At 39.1% G+C, this 25563-nt stretch overlaps 3 protein-coding genes across 3 annotated transcripts in view; 1 reads left to right on the top strand and 2 right to left on the bottom strand.

Moving 5' to 3' along the window:
* Positions 1-25563, bottom strand: part of zgc:113135 — a 1020739-nt gene that overhangs the window by 443369 nt on the left and 551807 nt on the right. The window lies entirely within an intron of this gene.
* LOC101886882 (gastrula zinc finger protein XlCGF57.1-like) overlaps positions 1-25563 on the top strand; it is a 513813-nt gene that overhangs the window by 133349 nt on the left and 354901 nt on the right. The window lies entirely within an intron of this gene.
* Positions 15148-23179, bottom strand: LOC141375063 (uncharacterized). Its single transcript, XM_087249206.1, has 3 exons — positions 23034-23179; positions 22550-22699; positions 15148-17895 (listed from the first exon to the last, which is right to left on the bottom strand). Exons 2-3 carry the CDS (start codon positions 22632-22634, stop codon positions 16943-16945), a joined length of 1038 nt encoding a protein of 345 aa, XP_087105332.1. The 5' UTR covers positions 22635-22699; positions 23034-23179; the 3' UTR covers positions 15148-16942.

The following is a 25563-nucleotide window of genomic DNA, read 5'->3' as shown; positions in this document are numbered from 1 at the left end:
TGGAGAGTCGCCTTAAATCAGGATAATAATAACGCCCTTTATTAGTGCAGTGAACAGCAACTTCGTTGTAACATGAGAATATTAGGGGCAGACTATTAATTTCTCCGCGATATGGCCTGTTAGAAGCTCGTCGGCGGCCCTGATAATATTCCCTACGGTGGGGGCGGCGTCTGTGTAAAATTGGATATACTGAGGATGAAATTGGATCGCTAATAAATTAATGCGCTTCTATTCCAGCGCTTAAGGAGGGAAAGCATAAAGCAGGTCGCATGCTTTAAGCGCCTGATGGTTACAAACCTTTAAGAATTTATTTCTTCTGTTAAACCAGGGGTCACCAACATGGTAGCCCATGAAGATCTTGTCTGTTGCCCGCAGGCCTGTTCTAAAAATAGCTCACCATAGCGCCACTTACTAGTAAGCTCATCTAATATAGAAGTAATCATTTAAAAATGTAAATTTTTGCATAGATATAAAAAATAAAATGTTGCACATTGATATATTAAATACAGAGTACATTTCCTACCCTGTTAAATCATTGTTGGTATCTTTGTGAGAATCATTAACATGATCAGTGTCTTCACATGGATGAATATTATTAATTATTACCAAAAACATAAATTATAATTAAAAGTAAATTGAGCAAATTTGTTATTTGTGAAGTGTTTATCAAACTGGTAGCCCTCCACATTAATCGGTACCCAAGAAGTAGCTCTCAGTTTCATAGAGGTTGGTGACTCATATGTTAAACGCTAAAGACAAGATTTTGAAGAAAGCTGAAAACCTGTAACCTTTGACTTCCATAGGAATAAGAATAAATACTATGGAAGTCAATGCGGCTGTCCGCAGTGCCCAGCCACAATTCAGGACACTTCGTATTCTGCCCCGCCGCGGAGCGCTATTTCTACATTTAATTAGTTTATTTTTAGATAACATATGAATGCGTGTGTCTGGTGTGCATTAGAGAACTATCCCCTGTCATGTGCGCGCAGCGTCACTGCGCCGTCGGTGCCTCCGGTGCGCGACGCCCTTCAGGCTGAGTTTGTTACGGCCAAGATCGGATATAATTTATTGCTGCTGCGATATGAAGGAGATGGGTGACGAAAAGGCATCCATGCGGGATAATGTGCATGTGTGTTTGATGTTCTAAGATGGAGAGCAGTTAGTGCTTAGCGTGATCTTGTTTCTTCCAGAATATATGGGAACTAATTTGTCGATTTATTCAAGTAGCCAATGGATGCTTGAAATTCTGCCACTCCAAATTGATACTTAAGAATTCAATAGAAGTGCTAAAGCCGGAGGTTCTTCCGCGATGGGAATGCAAATATTAGAAAACCAGTCACTAAATTTAGCTGGAGGATATTAGGGAGAGAGATACGGGAAACTTCTAGTAGATGAATTACATGCAAATGCCGTAGTTATTGGCGAGAATCCAGCGGATCGTTTTTAAGGCATAAATGTATGGGCTACTTCTGCATCCGAATGTTTAACGGGCTACGAAATATAATTGTGAACTTCGATAATGCCAGAAATCGGGATGTATAGGAAGGCAGGTGTAATGTTGATTTGCAACCAAGCGTTGCAGCCGTCTAGATTAATTAGAGAGATTGCTTGGTTTTTATCGTGATAATTTAAATCATCTTCATTAGGCAGAATAATGCTGTTAATGCTGAAAAAGGTAGAATTATGAGGAGATGTAAGAGTCATTATTAGACGTTTTTAGAAATGTTTTAATGCCCATTTCAGTAGGGCTGATGTGAATGTGCTTAACGGTGGAACGAGAAAAAAGGGGCCGATCATGAATTTATTGTCGATCTCTTTCTTGATTAGATGCTCTGTGATTTCTGGTTCAGCGTTGGTGGACGGCTAGTGAGGTTATGGGAAGGGAGCACCGATATCAGGCTGTGATCCAGTAGACAAAATCTGGAATGAGAAATTGAGAAAATTAGGTCAGTTTGCAAACGTAATTCAGTAAAAGCTTAAACGTATTGACAAAAGTCAACAAGTAATTTCTGTTTTCACTAGACATAGCACTTGGCTGACGGCGTATGCGTCGCCGCAGTAGCTGCAAGTGTGTAAAAGTGAGAGGGGGAAAAGCAGGGATACGCAAGGTAGAGGGGCGGGGTACGTAGCCCGTAGGTGGTAAGGATCGCTGGAAGAGGAGGGCTGGAGTTTGCACTGGATCGGGGAGCTGCAGGCTGGAAGAGGTGAGGTGGAAGTCCAAGAGTTTCTTTATTGTCCGGGAGATATTCGTTTTATTCGTGTTTAGAATTAATGATTGCTGCAGTATGTCCAAATCCAATATTGCTTTAATGCTTTCCTTGATGCCCCGGGGTGGCGGAGTGATTGCGGGGATATAATCTGTTGGGGATAGGGGGCATGACAGGAGCGTGTTATGTCCTGGGGGGGCGGAGTCAGTGAAGATGTGGATTCGTAAGTCTTTTGGGTTTAATTCAGCGGCTTTGAATTGTGGTCCCGGCTTCTAGGAGTTTGGAGGAGTTCAGTGACAGTCGTTGTTGGATATGAGTGATGCATGATGATGCTGGAGAAGGTACGTAGTGGAACTGGGGATCGTATTGTGATCTGGCTGGAGTGAATAGGCCTACGGCCTCTTATTGGAGCCTCGGTCTCGAGCTGACTTTCAGGCTGGGCGTTGTTAAGACGGGGCTGGTGTTTCAGGGAGTGTGGAGCTTTCTTTCTTGTCTGTAGCTGCGCTGATGCTGTTGTGATCTCCGCCGCCGTCGCTGTTGTTATTGTTGTTGTCGTTTTTGTAGTTGCTGACGATGGTAGTAATGGTGGTGTGGTATTGTAGTTGAAGAATAGTAGGAGATGTGGAGGATCCGGTTTGTCTGTGAGTAACTTTTGGAGGAGCTGGAGTGGACCTCTCGTTAGCTTCTTCGGAAAACAAAGATAAGGGAGTAATATCTAGCTAGGCTACTTATAGTGAGTTAGGATTGATCTTATTGGCTAACTGAGTGTAGATAGGACGGCCAGCTGCAGTCAATTATATCACGTGGTCCTCTCGAAATTAGTTTAAAAAGCTTTATTTAACAGACATCCCAAGTTGGAAAAAGTCATTTCCGGGGGATACAGAGTTGATTTGCGGGAGGTAGCGGATAAGTGGGTGCTCGAAAAGCCTGGGGGGACTTACTTGAAAGCGAGACATACTTGAAGAGCGGTGGGGGTGAGTTGCCCGCGACGTACCTAAGAGCTAGTAGGGATGCAGTGGAGAGAGGGGTGTGCAACATATTTAAGGACCGGGCAGGAGACGCGCGATTTCCAGGAGATTATCATTCATTTGCGGGCATCCGGGAGTGTCTATGCATTTCAGGGATACTCCTGCAACTTCCGGGAGACTTGGGATGTCTGATTTAAAAGCAGTGTGAACAGGTTTTACCAGATGTGGAGCCTCTTTAGTGGATTGTCAGAAAAAAAAAAAAAAAAAAAAAAAACATCTGCAGGGCTATGATTTATTCATATCTATACAAATGTGTGTGTTGAAGCAGATTGAGGATCATTCATTCATTTTCCTTCAGCTCAGTCTCTTATTGATCAGGGCTCGTGTCTAACTGACAGGGGAATGTGACTGTGGGTCAGGTGATGAACACATGAAGAGAGCGGGTTTGTGTTTGTCTGAGCTCATTTTGTTTTAGTCCACAACAGAATCACAATATAAATGATGAAATCAGCTCATTTTCTGTTGTGTTTTATACATGACTTTAAGATGATCTTGTGAGGTCAAGTGTGTCTTCTTCCTCCTCACAGCAGACTTTACAGCTTGATGTGGTGTATTATGAACAATGTCTTTGCTCTGTACACTTCTACAGGTGATGTTGAGTCCTTGTTGAATGAATGAGTGTGTTTGCTGATGTGAGGGCTCGATCAATAAGGAGAGCTAATCAGGATGTGTGTGTTCATCACTGCTGTTGACATGAGCAGAAACAGCAGTCAGCATCTTCACAACACAAAGAGATGTGTGATTGTCCAACTGTGTGATGTGGACTATTGCTGTGTTTGTAGATTGTCTGGCTGTATGGTGACAGAGGAAGGCTGTGGTTTTCTGTCTTCAGCTCTGACTTCAAACCCCTCACACCTGAGAGAGCTGGATCTGAGCTACAATCATCCAGGAGATTCAGGAGTCAAGCTGCTCTCCGAACAACTGGAGGATCCAAACTACACACTGGACAAACTCAAGTATGTGGAGCATCACTGGCCTTGTGCTTTTACACTGAATGGCTTTAAAAAGACACTAGAAAGCTCTATTGTGATCAGCTTCAGTTTTCTGTGAGGGTTATGGGGTGAGGACAGACAAAAGATACAGCTTGTAGAGTATTACAGTCATGTCTATGAAGAGCAAATCATTGAGTGTGAAATGAATCTCCTCTGTAAATGTTGGAGTGCCACTGTTACAGTGACATTTTTACATTTACATTTAGTCATTTAGCAGACGCTTTTATGCAAAGCGACTTAAAAATGAGGACAAGGAAGCAATTTACACAACTAAAAGAGCAACAATGAATAAGTGCTATAGGCAAGTATCAGGTCTGTAAAGTCTAAGAAGGAAAGTATTAGTATTTTTTGGGGGGGGTACAGTTAGTGTGATATTCAGAGAGGCAATTGCAGATTATGAAGTGAAGTGGAGACTAAATAGTTAAGTTTTTAGTCGTTTCTTGAAAATAGCGAGTGACTCTTCTGTTCTGATGCAGTTAGGGAGTTCATTCCACCAACTGGGCAGATTGAGTGTGAGCGTTCGCGAAAGTGATTTCTTCCCTCTTTGGGATGGAACAACGAGGCGATGTTCATTCACAGAACGCAAGTTTCTGGAGGGCACATAGATCTGCAGAAGTGAGAGCAGTTAAGAAGGAGCAAGGCCAGAAGTCACTTTGTAGGCAAACATCAGAGCTTTGAATTTGATGCGAGCAGCAACTGGCAGCCAGTCCAAACGGACTAGCAGCGGAGTGACGTGCTCGTTTAGGTTCATTGAAGACCACCGTGCTGCTGCGTTCTGGAGCAGTTGAAGAGGCTTGATAGAGTTAGCTGGAAGCCCAGCTAGTAGAGAGTTGCAGTAATCCAGTTTGGAGAGAACAAGAGCTTGAACAAGGAGTTGAGCTGCATGTTCAGAGAAGAAGGGTCGGATCTTTCTGATGTTATAGAGTGCGAATCTGCACAATCGAGTAGTTCTAGAAATGTGGTCAGAGAAGTTTAGTTGGTCATCAATCATTACTCCAAGGCTTTTCACCATTTTGGATGCAGTAATGGTTGCCCCATCCATCTGGATTGAAAAGTTATGGTGTAGAGTTGGGTTGGCAGAAACTACTAGCATTTTTGTTTTTGCGAGGTTCAGCTGAAGATGATGATCTTTCATCCAGTGTGAAATATTCAACAGGCAGGCTGAGATGCGAGCTGGAACCGAGGGATCATCAGGATGAAAAGAGAGGTATAGCTGGGTATCATCAGCATAGTAGTGGTAGGAGAATCCATGTCTCTGGATGACTGGTCCTAGAGATGATGTGTAGATGAAGAAGAGAAGTGGCCCAAGAACAGAGCCTTGAGGTACCCCAGTGTTTAGATGCTGTAGGTTGGACACCTCTCCCCTCCAAGACACCCTGAATGACCTGTCAGAGAGGTAAGATCTGAACCATGAGAGAGATCGTAGGTTTCTGCGAAAGGTAACCAGTGTTTTAGTGTGTGGCGGCTCAGGAGTAATGTGGATGTTGAGAGACAGAAGGAAATGATCGGATATTTGTAGTGGAGTTACTATTGTTTGATCAGTGAAGCAGTGTCGTGTGTAAATAAGGTCTAGCTGATTACCTGATTTGTGGGTAGCAGAAGTAGGTGCTCTTTTTAGGTCAAAAGAGGCAAGCAGAGGCTGAAAGTCAGCAGCTTGCGGTTTCTCAACGTAAATGTTGAAGTCACCTAGCACCAACAAGGGAGTGTCAAAATTAGAAAAAGATGAGAGAAGAACATCCAGTTCATCTAAGAAGTGACCTAATTTACCCGGTGGGCAGTAGATGACAACCACATTTATGTAGAAGTGGTGGATAATGGTGACTGCATGGAATTCAAAGGAGCTGATTGTTGGCAGGGACGGTATCAGAGTAAATTTCCATTCTTTGGAAATTAGTAGTCCAGTCCCACCCCCTCTCCCTGTCTGACGAGGAGTGTGGGAAAAAGAGAAATTAAGCTGGACACACTGTACAGTTTCAGCATTTGAGCTGAGCAGAGAAACTTCTTCCTCCATTTCTGCTGAAGAATCCTACAATATCAGGTCAGGAATAGGGTTGGGGATGGAAGATGGATTCAGATTCTGGAATCAGACACTTGGATTAATGTTCAGACTCTAAAATCAACATCTGGATTCCTCTTCTCTGTGCACACATGTGTATTTTTCACTTGCTAATCTGTCAGGACCTTGGGCGCTGGCGAGCAGCTTTAATAATCTGAACATAGTTTAGAGATGGACTGCAACATGTGCTCAAAGGCTGCATGTGCTGAAGAACGATGGCAAAGCTAAGTGTGATCACTGTAATAAATGAATGTTGCAGCAGGGTGTCTCCATCAACATGAGCAGTATCTGCGCTCGCTTCACCAACAGCAGAGGAAAAGAACGCACTGTGTTACATTCATTGTGCATCCCGGCTCAACCAACAAGTGTTGTGTGTTTTAGCTCAAGAGTTTGGAGCGTGTAGCTGAGCAGCTCAGTGCTAGCTTTAGCTTATTAGCTGAGGGGGAAACTAAACAGCTCATTCTCTCCATCTGTGTGTGTTTACAGTCTGGATCATGGAGGACACACAATGATTACAGCAGGACCACGCAAATGTAGGACTACACACACACACACACACACAAACATGCACACACACAAACTCACTCTTACACACTCACACATGCACACGCACACATCTACTCTCACACACTTGCACACAGACACACACATACACTCTCTCTCTCACTCACACACACACACACTCTCTCACATACACACACACACACACACACACAGCTGTGGTTATAAATGTGTGTGTTCTTGTGTTCAGGGCTCTGTTTCCTCACACTGGATTCAAACACAGCACACACTTGTCTCATTCTGTCTGAGGAGAACAGAGAGGTGAAGAGTGTGGGAAAGAATCAGCTGTATCCTGATCATCCAGACAGATTTGATCATGATCCTCAGGTTTTGTGCAGAGAGAGTGTGTGTGGACGCTGTTACTGGGAGATTGACTGGAGTGGAGATTATGGTGTGTGTATATCAGTGTCATATAAGAGCATCAGGAGGAAGGGAAGAGGTGTTGAGTGTGAGTTTGGATATAATGCTCAGTCCTGGAGTTTGCTCTGCTTTTCCTCCAGTTTCTCATTCAGACACAATAACACACTCACTGATCTCCCAGTGAAGCCGCTCAGCAGGAGAATAGGAGTGTTTGTGGATCACAGTGCAGGAACTCTGATCTTCTACAACATCTATAGAGACACAATGAGCATCATCCACTCAGTCCAGACCACATTCACTGAGCCGCTCTGCCCTGGGTTTGGGTTTGGGGTTGGTATTTATACTGGATCATCAGTGAAACTGAGCTGAAGACTGAGCAGAATCCTCTGCAGGAGCAGTCATCATGATGTGTGTGTGTGGGTGTGTTTGAGAGAGAAAGTGTGTAGGTGTGAGTGAGAGCGAAAGTGTGTGTTTGTGTGTGTCTTTGATTGTGTGTGTATGTTGTATCTTCAATAAAGACAACTCTACTGCAAGTATAGGGTAAAACGAACATTTACTTCTGTTTACTTCAGTTGTAACAACAGACATTTCCACCGTATGCCTTCCTGCATCGGCTCTCGTCTTTCAACTGAGTTACAGGCAATAACACACATGTATAAACCAATAATGACCTCTTGTGGTTACTCCAGGATACTACATCCCCTCCTCCTTAAGCTATCAATTTGAATGTTTATTTTCTGTTATTTGTATAGCTTAGTCTTTCAAACTAAATCACAATAATCACTTAAGATATATACAACACTGTAAATAAGTAACAAATTATGAATGTTATTGATCAAGATTCTTATTATAACCTTTTCAAGCTATCAAGTATAACTGATACTTTTACTAATTTGTTCTATGCAACATAGTCTTTGAAGTGAGCTGGAGAACTTTTTTCTCTGGCAGACCTTCTCAGATTTGTAGGTAAGTTGGTCTGTTTTTCAACGGCAGTCACTTCCGGTAACTGTGGCTTTTCCAATGCAGACAGCCCCCTATCTGCAGGTGCATCAACCACCTCTGCAGTTGGTAACGCAGGAGTATATACGTTCTGTTCATCCTCTTTGGGTATTACAGTGTCGAGAATTCCATCTGTACTCCGAGTTCTTATTTGGTCCACATGCCTCTTCACTGTTTGCCCCTGGCCGAGAGTGGTCTTGTATGACAGAGGTCCAGTACAACTTTCCACAACTGCAGGTATCCATTTTGGTCCACTGCTGCAGTTCCTCACATACACTGAATCTCCAACATCAAAACTTCTGAGTTTGCAACTTTTGTCATGAGCTTCTTTTTGCTTCTGCTGTTTTTTTTTTTTTAGAATTTTGGTCTTTACATCAGGAAGGAGTAAGTCAAATGTAGATCTCAATTTCCGTGACATCAACATCTGAGTAGGTGACAACCCAGTTGTTGCACGGGGAGTAATTCTATAATTGAACAAGAATCTTGCTACTCTTGTCTCCACTGTGTCACCTTTCATCTTTTTTATCCCCTCCTTGAAGGTTTGAACAGCACGTTCTGCTAGTCCGTTGGAAGAAGGATGATAAGGAGCTGACATCACATGTTGAATGCCATTTCTTTTCATGAAAGTTTCAAACTCTTGACTGGTAAAACATGTTCCATTGTCAGACACTACCATTTTAGGTAATCCATGTGTACTGAAACACATTCTCAGTTACTCAATGGTAATTTGAGACGTTGCAAGAATAGTGGAATAAACTTCCATCCACTTGGAGTGAGAATCTACCAGAACTAGAAACATCCTTCCTAAAAAGGGCCCCGCGTAGTAAATATGAAGTTTTTCCCAGGGTGACTCTGGCCACTCCCACGGGTGTAATGGAGCTTGAGCAGGTGCCTTTTTTAAACTTTGACACATCTCACATGTCTGCACCACTTTCTTTACATCCTGATCCATACCAGGCCACCACATGTATGAACGGGCCAATCCTTTCATTCTTGACATACCAGAGTGGGTCTGGTGTAACTGTTTTGATACAGCCTCTCGGCCTTGTGGTGGTATGATGATCCTTGCTCCCCAAATCACACATCCGTCTTTGACACTTAGCGAATCTCTCCTATGATAATATGGTAACAGTGAGGGCTCCACTTCTTCAGGCCAACCCTTTAATATGTACTCATGTACCTTGGAGAGCGTTATGTCATGTGATGTCAATTTCCGAATTTGCACTGCACTTACAGGTGTGTCATCCATTAATTCCATCATCAGCACTTGATCATTGGTGTCCTCCGGTTCTCCCTCACTTGGCATTGGGAGTCTACTGAGTGCATCAGCATTTTGGTGGTACTTTCCTGGCTTGTATAAAATGTTGTACTGATATGCTTGTAACATCACAGCCCACCTTTGCACTCTGGGTGATCCCATTTGAGGAACTGCTTTCGTTTCATTGAACAAATTGATCAAGGGCTTATGATCAGTGCAGATTGTGAATGCATGACCATACAAGTACTTGTGGAATCTTTGGATACTACAAACCAACTCGCTCTTTAAGATCTCAAAATTCAGGGCTTCTGGTAGTACCTAGAATAGCAAAATCAAGTAAAGGAGGTCGAACCTTCTCTTTCATGGCTCCTACACTCTGGAATAGCCTTCCTGATAACGTCCGAGGCTCAGACACACTCTCCCAGTTCAAAACTAGATTAAAGACCTATCTTTTTAGTAAAGCATACACTCAATGCTTCACCTAGCGGGTTCCACACTGGCTTCTGCATCTTGCTTATATACACTATGAACAGCAGCTACGCTAATTATTTTCTTTATTCTCTATTTTTACCTGGGGACACTCATCCCGAGGTCCTCAGATTATGCGGAGTCACTGATTGGATTCAAGACCAGCGACGTGATGATCCCAAGGATTCTATATCCGGGACAAGGCCATATCCTGAGCTGCTGCTGCGCTGATGGTCGTGGGGAGTGGAGAACATGAGTCTGATTCCAGCGACGCTCCAGGGACAGACGAGTCTTCGCTGAGGCCATCTTCCAGCCTAAACCACGGCGAATGAAGCTCTGCACAAGACTTTTAGCCAGCGGAGAAATTAAAATGGTCGTGCCCAACTGAGTCTGGTTCTCTCAAGGTTTTTTTTCTTCACTCCCATCAGGTGAAGTTTTTTTTTCCCTCTCCGCTGTCGCCACTGCCTCGCATGGTTCAGGATTGGTAGAGCTACGCATCGATGAATTTGCTCTTCAGTGTTTGAACTCTCAGTAATGATTAAATCACACTGAACTGAGCTAAACTGAACTGAACTGAACTTAAACACTAAAACCTGAACCACACTGTTCCAGTTACTGAACCACACTGTTCAGTTACTATGACCATTTATGTGAAGCTGCTTTGACACAATCTACATTGTAAAAGTGCTATACAAATAAAGCTGAATTGAATTGAATACCAAAAATCACCGCTAGGCCTTCTTTGTCTAACTGTGAGTACCGCTTCTCTGCAGCCGTTAATGTTCATGACATGAACCCAAGAGGTTTCTCCATGCTCTCTCCTTTTCTGCGCTGCGAGAGCACCGCACCAACCCCATAGGGTGAGGCATCACAAGCTAGAACTAATTCTAAATCTGAGGAATAGTGCACTAGCACCTTTGCTGATTTCAGAAGTGCTTTAGATTCTTTGAAGGCTTCTTTTTGTGCTTTTTTCCACATCCATTGAACATCTTTCCTCAGCAGCAGATGCAGGGGGGCTAGTAGCGTTGCCAAATTTGGAAAGAACTTATTATAATAGTTGAGCAACCCCAGGTAAGCCTTAAGCTCTGTGACATTTCTTGGTTCTGGTGCTTCATCAATGGCTTTTACTTTATTTTCTGTGGTATGTAGACCCTGTGCATCTACTCTGTGACCCAAATACTCCACCTCATTTGCCAGGAACACACATTTTCCCCTTTTTAGCCGCAAACCAGCTTCTTTCAGCCTGGTCAACACTTCATCTAGTGTCTTCAAATGTCTGTCTTGGTTTTCACCAGTCACCAATATATCATCCAGATACACAACTACTCCAGGTATGCCTTGTAGCAATCCCTCCATTGTTCTCTGAAAGATAGCAGGGGCTAGCAGGATTATATGTGAATAACCCTTTGGAAGTATTCACAGTCAAATATTTCTTGGAGTTCTCATTCATGACTAATTGTTGGTATGCGTGACTCATGTCCAGTTTTGTGAACTGCTTTCCTCCATCCAATAGAGCAAAAAGATCTTCCACTCTAGGTAATGGATATTGTTCCAGGGTTGACACTCTGTTGACTGTAAGTTTGTAGTCACCGCATAGTCTTATACTCCCATCTGGTTTCAAGATAGGCACAACAGGAGCTGCCCACTGTGAATACTTAACAGGTGAGATGATCTTGTTTCGCAGCAGACGATTAATTTCTTCTTCCACCTTTGTTTTTAAGGCATATGGCACTGATCTGGGTCTGTAAAATCGTGGTGAGGCATCAGTCGGAACATGAAGAGTAGCAGTAGTGCCCCTTAGTGTCCCAAGCTCTTCTTTGAACACTTCGTCATGCTTAGATAGCACCTGTTGCAGTGTCTTCATCTCTGACTGTATCAGCTTTATCTCACCCCATTGCAGTTGAATTTCTTCCAGCCAGCCTCGACCTAGTAAACATGGTCCTGTTCCTTTGACTATGACAAGAGGCATTTCTTTTTCCTGCTGCTGGTATCTTACATGAACGTCTGCTACCCCCACTATCTCTACTGGCTCTCCTGTATAAGTTCTCAACTTCATTTTTGAGGATCTTAATTTGGGAGCGTTTGTGTCTTTCCAAATGTCATTGAACATACCTTCGTTCATTAAACTGACACTACATCCTGTATCGATCTCAAAATTCACGAGTTTGTCATCAATATGCAACTTAACAGTGAGGGGCTTCACTTTCTTCATAGCATCCGCTTTTATACATGCCAAAGTGAAGGTTTCTTCTGACTCATCACTCTCATTATTTTCACTTACTTTAAATGCTCTATGTGGCCACACTCCTTTTGCTCTACTTCCAGTGCCAGTGTGTCCCCTCTGTTTATTTTTGTTGCGACACGACCTTGAAATATGACCCAATTTTCCACATTGATAACATTTTTCCTTTTTAAATCTGCATTCACTGGCTTTGTGGTTTTTCCCTCCACACCTGTAGCAGTCTCTGGTATCTATTTGTTCACCTGACTCTCCTTTTTTTTCTTGATCAGATTTCTTCACTTTGAACTTGACGTTGTTACATGTCTGTACACAGGATTTATTTTGTAGGTCAAGCACATTTTTGCTTGCAGTTTCCGTGGCTACTGCTAATTTAAAAGCAGTTTCAAATGTCAGATTTGTTTCTGAAAGCAAACGTCTCTGAATCCGATCATCATCAATGCCACACACAAGACGATCCCTCAGCATTTGATCCAAAGTTGTTCCATAATTACAGTCTTGAGCTAAACAACGCAACTCTGCAACATACTCTGTTACGGTCTCTGTCGGCTTCTTTGTTCTGGAGTCAAATTTAAATCTCTGAACAATCTCGCTTGGCTGGGGATTGAAATGGTTTTTTAGCATCGTTACCAGCTGCTCATAAGTTCTTTCACTTGGTTTCACAGGGCTTAGAAGATTTCGCATCACACTGTAAGTTTGTGGTCCCACAACACTTATGAGAATAGCTCTTTGCTTACCCTCATCTTCGATTCCATTAGCCACGAAAAATTGCTCCAGCACTTCGGAATATTCTTCCCATGTTTGAATTTTAGCATCAAACATTCCTAGTGAGCCAATAGTTCCTGTAGCCATGGTTGCTTTTCACACGATCTTTTTTTTTTTTTTTTTTCTTCTAATTCCCTCACAGGCAGTTATTAGCACAGTGCTCCGTCATTTCTACCTCATTAATTTGCTGTCATCACGTGCTTCCGCTTTATCCTCGTCGCCAAAAATGTTGTATCTTCAATAAAGATAACTCTACTGCAAGTATAGGGTTGAAACGTACATTTACTTCTGTTTACTTCAGTTGTAACAACAGACATTTCCACCGTATGCCTTCCTGCATCGGCTCTCGTCTTTCAACTGGGTTACAGGCAATAACACACATGTATAAACCAATAACGACCTCTTGTGGTTACTCCAGGATACTACATAATGTAAAGCTTACCTGTGTATTTTTGTTTTCTTTTCCAGTAATCTCATCAGTGGAGCTGTTTCAGTCCTGCTCTTGCCACTTCTGTTTGGAGATCTTCGCATATGTCTGATTGTGCTACTGTTATTTCTGTTTGCAGTTTTTACACAAATTTAGAACGCTTTGCAATAATAAAATTATTTTGTTTTACTTGAGTGATATTTACATTCATGTTTTCTTTCATTTTATCCATAGGGATATGTGCTTTATGACTATTTACACACAAAAGAACCACTTTATACCTATTCATACATTTAAATAAATTATTATAAATCTGCAGATTGGTGTATTTTTTTAACTGTTACATTAATTTTGTGCTTCAAAATCTGAATTGACACTTGTAATTGACAGGATTTAAAAGTTATATGGCAATGATGAATAATTATGGAATGAAAAATAGCAAGTGTTTTATTATGCCATGGAATTAATTAATATAAAATGTAATACAATATGGTTTAATCATGCACTTTTCAAAATATTGTATCAATGCATCTTTATGTGTTTTAAAAAAAAAAGCCATAACACTTTCAGATTGTGAAACAGCATATTAGGCTGGCTGGAGGGTGTGTTGGCCAATCCACTGAAGAACAGCTCCTCTGAACTTCAGCTATGCAAGAGAGGACGTTTTCCTCGGGCCAAACGTCGTTGGCAAAGCTGCGATCTGTTTGTAATACGCACATACAAAAGTGAGGTCAGCCTAGATAAAGTCTGTAAATATTAAGCAACTTTTTTGTATGTTTACTTTGCTTTATCCTCTCAAAATTGGCCGCTGTAAGAAGCAACATAGGTTTATTGAATAGTAGCTATAAACTTGTCACATAATCGTATGTAGTACATTCTTAGTGTTTTTTTTAATGTTTAAATAGCCTAAATGCAGACCAGAGATTTTATCTTACGCTGAAATAAGTGTGTGTGTGTGTGTGTGTATATATATATATATATATATATATATATATATATATATATATATATATATATATATATAAGATGTCACTCTTTAAAAGGTGTTTATTTTAATTAAACAGCCTAAATGCAGAACAGACTTTGATTTTAACTCGCACTGGGAATTTTTTTTTTTAAAGCCACTATAAAAAAGCAAACAGCAGTTTACACCGGGAAAAAACCCTGTTTTCATTATTAAAAAAGCATAACAATGAAAAAAAATACTTAAAAATTACAATGACTTGAAATCATGTATTGTAGGCATTTTTGGTCAGTTTTAATGCATTAATGTAGGCTTTTTAAAGCTGGACCGACCGACGCAATAGACAGGATGCATGTTGCGTTTGTCTAATTTATTATGCACGCAAAAACTTACTTGTAAACCAAACATGTTGCCGGATTCCTTCAGTGGAACGAGAGATAAAGTGTTTATGAAGTGCTTCGTCGGCCTCTGGTCGTTAACCGATGCAGAGCCGACGTTTGATGAGCTGGAACAATAGAACACACGACCGAACGATCATGCGTATGTTTGGCCGACCATATACAGATGTTAGAATTAAAGGGGCTGACGTGTATAACAAAGGCTCGCTGATGTAAACAAAAGCACTTACATTTAAAAACACAGAATAATATATGGTTTAAAAATGGTGTGATTTAAGCTGTTATACTTTAATAAAAGCAATACATGCTGGACTGCAGAAATAAACGATCTTTTATACACTCAAGCCTGAATATCAGCACAAATAATATATTCTCTAAAATATGTATATTCTCTAAAATTTGAACAATAACATATAAACAACAAGTACATTTTTAGAAAGGTTTTTATTTTTAATTAGCCATCAACAGAACCCAAAATATAGCCTACACACCATAACCATTTACCATGCGGGAACAATCGTGTGTTTAGAAGATAAATACAGCAAGATTTCTAAATATCAACAGGATATTTACACATCCCAACCCTGCAATTTGTCAGTTTGTGCAAAAAAAATTTGCACTATTAATACAATGTGCTGCAACATCGCTAGTATATTGTTTATTGATTTTCGCTTGAATTGTTTATTTTTATTTTTTGCCTCCGTTTTCATTTGGTTTATTCGATGCCTTCATTATATCTGGCAACGAGGAATTTACATTTATTTTAATGTTAGTTGGAGTTTTTAAATAAAATGCCAACAGTAAATAATGTAATTAATTAATAACATTTACAGCTCTATTAGGCTATATAAGATTCGGTTTCAAGAACCTTATAATGTTTTATAACAGCAAATTCAGTAGATTAGCTACTTAATAACATGCCGAAACTTAAAATGCAGAGACATCCTGTAAAGCAAGTTCAAATAACCTTACAGGAGATCAAGGTGGAAATTATTATTTTAGACACATAAAGAATTACTGCTAACGATCTCCTGTATTTTCCCTGTACTTAAATTAGTTTATTGTTTTGTGCAGTTTTATTGTAATTTTTATATTTCTTAATTCTTGTGCACTACAAAATGTATTCAATTGTATTATTATTTAATACTTGTGCAATCAATACAGGTTTTTATTTTGTCCTTTATTTAAATAATTGCTATGTATGCTGTTTGCATCTTTATTCAAAGGTTAAACTCAGTGATACACTTTGCGTTTACAAAGTAGCCTGCGTTTGCTGTCATATCAAAATGAATGGATGTAATAACGTTAACAAAGGTGAGGGTTTTATATAATGAAGATTCAATCGCGCCAACTCCGGGCCGCAGCGCATAACCTACTCGCGGCGTCGCGGGCTGATTCCGGCTCGCATGCGGTAGCGCCGGCTCGCTCGGCCGCCGCATCTGACTCGATTGACTCGGGCTGGAATCGGGCAGTGAGTCCAGGCATCCGGAGTAGGTCCAGCAGAGGTAGTCAGTCTGAGGGGTAAGTCTCCGGCAGGCGAGAATCTAGCCGGAACTTGCCTGAGTGTATTTTGCTATCTGGGTGGCTAGGCGTGTATAAGCAAACTAATAAAGCCCGAAAAAAAGCCCTGACCTTAGCGAATAAACAGTGTTCCACCAGGATCATGTATGTCAGAAACTATAGTTTACTGCTGAACTCATTTTGTCATGGTAAAAAAAAACACAGAAATCGAAAAATAACACTTCAGTCTACTGCCGAAGCTCAGACGGTCTGCTTTGAGAAGCTGTCAATCACATCTGTCAATCACGATGACACGCCCAGCATTAAATTACTGCTAAAAACAAACTGTTTACAAAAATGAAGATCTGCACCTATTTCAGCACAATAACCAGTGCCTTAATCGACCAGAACCATCTTTCGAGACATTTTATTGCAAGTGTAATTATTTTTTTTATTTGGGCTCAAGTCTCCTTCATTAACATGGAGGAGGCGGGCTTTATGACTTGTACTGCAGCCAGCCCCCAGGGGCAATCTAACGGCCGAGACCTTCACTCAAACGCAGGCTTGCAGCACACTTGATGGAAGTCTATGGAGAGAAAAGTCCAGTGTGACCACGGCTGAAGTGCAAGTGAATGGTTTCTCTCCAGTGTGGTGCATCATGTGTAAATTAAGGGATGTTGATTCGCTGCAACTCTTCCCACACTGAGTGCACGTGAATGGTTACTCCCCAGTGTGGATCCTTATGTGTTTATTAATGGATGATGTTTGGCAGAAACTCTTCCCACACTGAGTGCATGTGAATGGTTTCTCTCCAGTGTGGATCCTCATGTGTTTATTAAGGTGCGATGAGCGGTTAAAACTCTTCCCACACAGTGTGCATGTGAATGGCTTCTCTCCAGTGTGGATTCTTGTGTGTCTATTAAGGTATGATGACTGACTGAAACTCTTCCCACACTGAGTGCATGTGAATGGTGTCTTTCCAGTGTGGATCCTCATGTGTTCGTTAAGTTGTGATGAGCAGATAAAACTCTTCCCACACTGAGTGCATGTGAATGGTTTCTCTCCAGTGTGGATCCTCATGTGTTTATTAAAGGATGATGATTGGCGGAAACTCTTCCCACACTGAGTACATTTGAATGGTTTCTCTCCAGTGTGGATCATCGTGTGGTGATTAAGGTGTGATGAGCATTTAAAACTCCTCCCACACTGAGTGCATGTGAACGGTCTCTCTCCAGTGTGGATCCTAGTGTGTTGATTAAGGGATGATGATTGCCGAAAACTCTTTCCACACTGAGTGCATGCGAATGGTTTCTCTCCAGTGTGGATCATCATGTGGTCATTGAGGTGTGATGAGCAGTTAAAACTCTTCCCACACTGAGTGCATTTGAATGGTTTCTCTCCAGTGTGGATCCTCGTGTGTTGATTAAAGGATGATGATTGGTTGAAACTCTTCCCACACTGAGTGCATGTAAATGGTTTCTCTCCAGTGTGGATCATCATGTGAATCTTAAGTTTGCTTTTGCTTGCCAAACTCTTTCCACACTGAGGGCAGGTGCAGGTGAAATGATTCTTGTCTCTACTTTTCAAAATAACATCAGTCTGTAAATTAGTTTTTTCCTCAATTTTGACATGATGTTCCTCCTCTTTACTCCCCTCATTCTCTTTAATTAGGTCTGAAAAAACAAACATTAAGTCTTAAAAACTCATCAAAAGCTGAAAAGTGAAAAGACACTGGAAACATTGGCTACACACTGTAATTTTGATGCACATTAAATGTAAAATAAATCAGATCATTTTATGTTTGGTCTATCAACCTGTACAGATTTAGCAGATTCAATTAATCTTTATTTATCTAGTGCTTTTACAAAGTATATTGTGTCAAAGACACTTAACATAGAAGTTATAGTAAATTGAAACCGTGTCAGTCCAGTTTTTAGAGTTCCTTACATAATTGATTATAAAAGTCATTTTGGTCATATTGATAAGACACAGATTTAAAAGATGTAAATGGCCTATATTTATTTGTATATATTCATAATAAGAATTTTTTTTTCTAAAATTTGTAAAGCAGACAGGAAATACTTGTTCATTCTGTACCTGACTGGTAAATGCATCAGAAAAAAAAAGTTCTGAGGTAAAAGCTGAACAAACAGCTGAATATTTGCCTCCTCACATACATGAGACATACCTGTACAGCATCTGCATAAAGGCTAGAATGTGCAGCGTTCACATTGTGTGCTGTTGGGTCTTTATCATCAATTCTGGGGTGATTTTGAGGCTTAGTTTGGCCAAAACCTTCTCTGTTTCAGCAAATGAACTGATATTTGGGAACATCTTATTTTGACTCAATACACTGGGCAAATTTACTCTCTTTTTGTTTTATTCATGTCTGTTTTTTCCCCATTGGCCTCTATTATAAAAATATTGTTTTAATTGCAAAGCCATGACAGCTTATAATCATGCATTTATGATAGTTGGTATTTCCTGTGAAGACAGTGTGGTATTTAAATTTATATTTAAAAGTAATGCAAAGTGTTAGTTTCACAGCACGGCTGTGTAACTTGTTTTCTCTTTTCGGTCAACTGGTTTGGTGGTTTCTGTCTCCAGAACATGATGAGACCAGGACTGAAAAAGCAGTTTAACACTTCATTTGCATCTGACCCAACCTACATGCTGTAAAATGTATAAATGTAGTGTTTGCTGTGCAGTTTAGAGTTTGCTTTCGATGATGCCACAACCATGTTGGGTTCTTCTTATTAAAAGTATTTTGCTTTGAAGACAACCGAAAGTACCCCCCAGCTTTTTGGGCTCTTAGAAGTTTACAACAACAATCAACAATGTTTAATTGGTCTTCACCCATGGGACGGCAAAAAGGAAATTAGTGAGAGTATAAAGGAAGTGGAGAAGAGTTGAAGAGGGCAGCATTATGTGGTGTGCTTGAGAAAGAAAAGTTGACTGAACGGTTGCAGTGTAAAACGAGTAGAGCAGGGGTGGCCGGCCAGTCAGAATTGGCAGGCTAGCGCAGAAGCTCAATTGAATATACTGGGGTAAAATAAATGCTCATATTATAAAGACAAGGCAGGGAAAAACGTAATGTAATGCAGTGCTTCTTGTACAATCTGAGACCCACTTTATATCGGATATCACTTGAGCAGTGGAGATTGCTGATTTCTAAAGAAAACAGACCTTAAACGTGCAGATTTTTGCATTGACATACAGTTCACCGGAAGCATTTAACCCAGGTTTCTGGCAAATTAAAATTAGCATGCTTCGGCATATACCCTATTATTGCACAGCCAATTTACACAAACTGACTAAAGAAACACTATTCTGGTTTTCCAACATCTGTAATGATGAGGGCCCACTTTGGTTACTGATGGAACAGCACGCGTCTAATCCAGTGTCAATACGCTCACTACTTTGTGCTTTCATTCCAGTTTGTGGTGTTTGTTCACCAAAAATAAGAATTAATGAAAGAAAAGAGAAAGTGTATTATTTTGTTCATATTGCTGAATGCTACTGTTGTTGTAGTTCAGCTGTAATTGTATACAGGGGGCGCTGCTGGGTTATAGAAGGTGCAGATAGTGAAGTGTGAGATAGACTTCTTCAGTTTAAGGTGCTTCATATGCTTCCCCTATCTAGGAGCAAGCTGGCAAAAATGTATCCAGGAACAGATTCATCTTGCCCTAGATGTGGTTTAGAGCCAGCAGATCTGAGTCATATGTTCTGGGGATGCCCTAGAATACAATAATGTTTTGGACCAATATTTTTTGATAATTTTCATCTATATATAATAAAGATATGGATCCTAATACTTTGACCTCAATTTTTGGTACAGTACCAGAAGAAATGTACCTGTCAGCCTAATCACAGAAATCCTTGCGTATTATTCTTTATTGGCCAGACGCCTGATTCTTCTCAGGTGAAAAAACAAACAAACCTGCCATCCCGCAAACATTGGATATTAGAATTGTTTTCACATCTCGAGGACCTTAAGTACACCATCTAAGGCTCTGCTAAAAAGTTTTATGAGGTTTGGCAGCCTTTTCTATCTCACATTGAACGCTCAGGGGTTATTATATCCTACGTGAGAGTTTATCCCTAACTTCTTAATTTGTTTTATCTGTTTTATTTATTTATTTGACTTATTTATTTTTCTCTTTCTCCCTTTTTCTTTATGGGGTGTTCCAAAATGCAAATTAAATTTATTTGCAAAACTAGAATATCGCATAAAAGATATGCAAATAAAGCAGCGTTTCCATCCAATGAATCAAAGAGAACAAAATCGTCACTTCCTGATTAACTGGCGCCAAATATCAATAGTAAAAACAGAACTCACAGTGGTAGAAGACGCTACATAAATCTTTTTTGTACTTAATAAATGACTTTCACCTCAGAGGATAATGCCGACACACAATGAACACGTGGTGACGTTTGAAGCCATGAGACGTTTGAAAAACGTTGAGGTGGTATACCTTGAAAAGGGGTATCGTCCCATGCCTAAGCACCATAACACTTTTAAGATCTAAAAATTAATTCTTTTTAAAAAAAGTCTCAAGCAAAAAGATTCCAATAGCGCCGCCTGCTGGTACATGAAGAATATGGTAAATACTGATGAACTTCTCACTCAAATGTTTGCATATCATCAGCATGCTGATTTTCTTCATTTCTTAAGCAGCAAAAGATATTTTTACACTAGTTTGTTGACCAGTTGTAGTCAGTGCAATGCTAAATGTTATTGTTCCACTTCAGTTTGTTTGTTTTGTCTCATGTCATCCCACAACATATAGTTTAGAATACTGTACAATGTTTTATAATAATTAATTGTTTTAGTGTCCATTTCATTCAGCATATTTTAAATTAGGGGAATCCACGTTTTCTGACGTATTTTTAATCGGGGTTTCTGCAGGTTTCACCAAGTTGAATTTAAGATGTTTTAAGACATATTTAAGACCATTATGAATGAAATTTTAGACTAAGGAATTTTTCAAATGCCCCAGATGAAAAAGATTTGTATTTGTCGTCTCAAAAAATAGTATAATTTAATGCATTTAATATTAAAATAATAATTGAATAATAATAATATTTAAATATTTTTTATATTTCTTAGCAAAAGATCTTAATCTTTGTTGCAATGTATATACTGTAAATTTTCTAAATTTTCTTTTTTTCTTAAACTATTTTTTTTTATATATATATTTTATATTAATGTTAAGCACCTTGGGTCTGAGAGTAACGCAATTTCGATTCTCTGTATGTCTTGTACATGTGGCTGAATTGACTTTGTGACTTTGACTTTTAAATATTGTGTAAAAACAAGAGAGCTCTACTTGTATCCACACACTCTTTTCTAAAATAAACTTTCTTTAAAATAAAAAACAAACGAGCAAATGTTTTTAAAGTTTTAAAACTATAATAAACTAAATCTATGCGCAACAATGTATCCAGGTCGATGTCCTCAGCAGTAAATCCATGGAGCATGTTTAAACTAATGTTATTGTAAGCAAAATAATTAAACTATTATAATAAATAGAGTTAAAATGACCTTTTTGAATAAAAAGTTTAACATTTATTGAGATAAATTGTTGGTGATTGTATGGGTTTTGGCCAGATTGGGTGACAAAACATGAACAAAGAAAAATAAAGACTTGTATAAAAAAGATTTAAGACCTACAACACAACATTTCAGTAAATTTAAGACTTTTTAAGGCCTAAAATTTTAGATTTTGAAATTTAAGACATTTTAAGACACTGTAGGTTTTAAATAGGGAATAGCCCTGGTAATTAGTTAATATAACTATGATGTCATTCTAACTCAGTTACTATCTGTGAGAACTAGTAACAACTACTAGAAACAACTTTAAACCCATAAAAAAGTTGATTAAAAAAGGGGGAATTGTGATCAACGTGACATATGCAAATGGAAAGTACTAAGCCAACACTATCACTGTAATAGCAGATCTCTTTTATGAGGATAGAATAGGTCAAATATCGTCAGCTCAGATAAACTTTTTTAATTTATTGTTTTTATTTATTTTATATAGTGCCAGTGCTCATGGACGCTTTACAAACAGTAGGAGAACAAGAAATGCAATAACCTTAAGAAGGTAGAGAAAATGGGAGACTATTAAAACAGAAAAAGAATGGCACAAGAACAAGTGACGAAAGAAACTCATTCCTGTCTTTAAATAAGTGCTTATGTGCATTTAGGGGAACTAGGCAGCACACTCAGGGCTGCAAGATGGATTTAATTTGGTATTCTTATTATTAAAATATATCTGAATGAAGATCAAATGACTGAGTTGGTTTTTGAGAATGAAAACCAACCTGTTTGTTCCTGCAGATCTTCCTGTTTGACTGTGAATGTTTCTTCAATCTTCACATCTTCACTCTCCTCTTTAATAAACACCATCTTTATAACAGTGTGGAGATCAGTCACTTCAGCAGGAGTTTTTCTCTGTGTTTGGACACTTTATTCTGTTTAAAATTAACAAAACATTAACAGAAACAAACTTATCTTTAACATTTGCTTTAACAGTTTCTTTATATGAGAGTAATTAACAAAAACAAATCAGGTAAGTCTGAGCACAAATGAGCTGATTAAAACTAGTGACGTAACTACATGTCAGGATAAAAACAATATTTATAACCAAATAAACAAACAAACAAAAAACTGAATAGTTGTAAAGAAGCTTTTAAAAATGACTGAAGAACTTAATACAATGCTGAACAATGCATCCACACATATTTACATTTTATAATGTTAGCATTCAGATATTATTTAAATGTAAATTCAAAATAAGCAACTCACCTTTTCTGTCTTCAATGAAGAAGTGGGATAAAAAAGGCCTCAGTGGGTTTTTCTTTGTAGGTTGTTGTTGGTATTAATCCCGATGTAGGAATCTACAATCGTAGTTTGTCCTCCAAAGTTGTTCTCTTACAGCTAAATCAGATAATGAAGCCTCCGTTAGAAACACGAAATATATAGATGCAACCCTGCTGAGCTACTGGATCTGGAATGTGATTGGATAAGACTCAATTGGCCCCCATTAAAGCTGGGATAGAGATGCAAATGAGCAGTGGGGAGCAGTGAAGACTCAAGACACATACAGTGGGGGATGGGAAGTTTAGCAGCTTTACAAACCAGTTTTACAGAGAAATAATGATGTATTGGGAAAATAAGTTGACTTTAGCCATCTTCATTTGATTTGTTGCTGTTGTTTTATAGGATTTTTGATGGAAGCTTATTTTTATTTTGGCTGCTGCATTTTGTAGTTAATGTTGATACACCTATGTTGAGGTATTTCGATTTAAAACACATTTTTATAGTTTTTTTTTCCCAATCATGGTTAAAAGGTAATGCAAGAGTTGTGTGTAGTTTTTGTAGAAGCTTTTCAGTGTTTCTTGGCTGGTTTTTGTTTTAAGAAGCAAATGAGCATTGAAGACTCAAACCACACTGATCTCAACACACACAACTACATTCACTCATATAATAGTTATGTGAGTCTTATACTATTATAATGTGATATATTATTATTATTTGTTAAAAGAAACAATTTCTAAACTTCACATTGAGCTTTTATTTGTGTTAAGTTCAGTCAATACATTGACGTGAGCTAACTATTAGCAATGCTTTAGTCATTTATTTATCACTGAACTTGTTCTTTATGTAAGTTTAGAGTCCTTTATTTCTCTTAAAGCACATGCAGCTTATTACTGGCTTCTGTAATACAGTCAACACACTCTTAACAGGTCAATTATTTCTTTCAAAAATGTCTATAGATTTTAACGATCAAAATGTAACTTGTTTCTGTGCCAATTTAGTTTTCTTTCCTTAGTTTTTTAGTGGAACAGAACATGTGTGAGCAGCTCAGCTTTCTCAAATGCTCTTATTCACTTGGTATGTTACAAAGATGTTTTCCCCTCTGATTATCAGTTGTGTTTGTGCATACAAATATGCATAGACAGTCACAAAAGCATATATAAGATACCCTGTGACAAAACCTTTTGCTTTTAACACAGTAGAGCTATCACATACTGTAGATTTTTGCTACTTTTGGCCTTAGAAGGTAATTGTTTGTACATTAATCACAAATGAATGAGACACATTGTAACTTCAAACTCATTCGTGTTAATTCCAGGTGCTGTGAAATGTTATGTACAAGCTGCAGAGGCAATCAGGTGCCATATTTCTGATCCAGTCCTCCAGCATCTTTTTTGCTTCAAATTAAAGTCTTTTAAACTAAAATCATTATAAAAGTAATCTTTTGTAGCTAATAATTGATTTATACGGTCTGAAATATAACTAATTCTATTATATAGCTTTATCTCTTAACCAGGAGAAGGAGGGAAAATGCACTCACTCACTTAATGCAGTAGAATCAATGAGCAAAACACAACACATTAAGGGTTACCAAGACACATATCACAACAAGAGAGATCTGTTATGGTACAGGCACAAATCAAGCGACACAAAGAAACCAAGAAAGCAACTTTTATTCAGAAACTTTATATATATATATATATATATATATATATATATATATATATATATATATATATATATATATATATATTATTTATTCATTCATTTTCTTGTCGGCTTAGTCCCTTTATTAATCTGGGGTCGCCACAGCTGAATGAACCTCCAACTTATCCAGCAAATTTTTACACAGCGGATGCCCTTCCAGCCGCAACCCATCTCTGGGAAACATCCTCACACACTACGGACAATTTAGCCTACCCAATTTACCTGTAACGCATGTCTTTGGATTGTGGGGGAAACCGTAGTACCCGGAGGAAACCCACGCGAAGGCAGGGAGAACATGCAAACTCCACACAGAAACGCCTGTTGCTATACATATATATAGCAGCTGGGCATAGTGAATCTGAAAGCAAGTTGGTTCGTGGTCACACTAGAGTTTTTGCTTGCAAAATTCTTTCGTACAGCGCTGCAAAAAAGGGTGGGATAAAACAATATGATTAGACGTTGCTAAAAGCGACTGATTGCTCCATATAGCTCATGTTTTGATCTTCTATTGGTCTCATGCACTCACGTGATGCGATTTCAAGCTTTGGTCTTACCTTTGTGGAGTCCACTATTAAATCTGTCATGCAGCTATATATTTATAATTAGAAGATAATTACATCTCAAGTTAAATGATTGTACAGGCAGTTTATACAGGGTAATTCAATGACAAGAGTTCACTTTTATATCTACACAATGCAGAACTTTTAATGTGATTAACCTGCTCCACCTACACCAACTACAGCATTTCTCAGACTTCTGTTTCACTATGGTGTTATTACAGTGGTGAACATCACATAAAACAACAACTGCA

Source organism: Danio rerio, chromosome 4, assembly GCF_052040795.2.
Source record: "Danio rerio strain M-AB ecotype USA chromosome 4, GRCz13ab, whole genome shotgun sequence".
NCBI lineage: Eukaryota > Metazoa > Chordata > Actinopteri > Cypriniformes > Danionidae > Danio > Danio rerio.
Note: the sequence above shows the minus strand (reverse complement) of the source record. Positions and strands in the feature narration are given on the sequence as shown.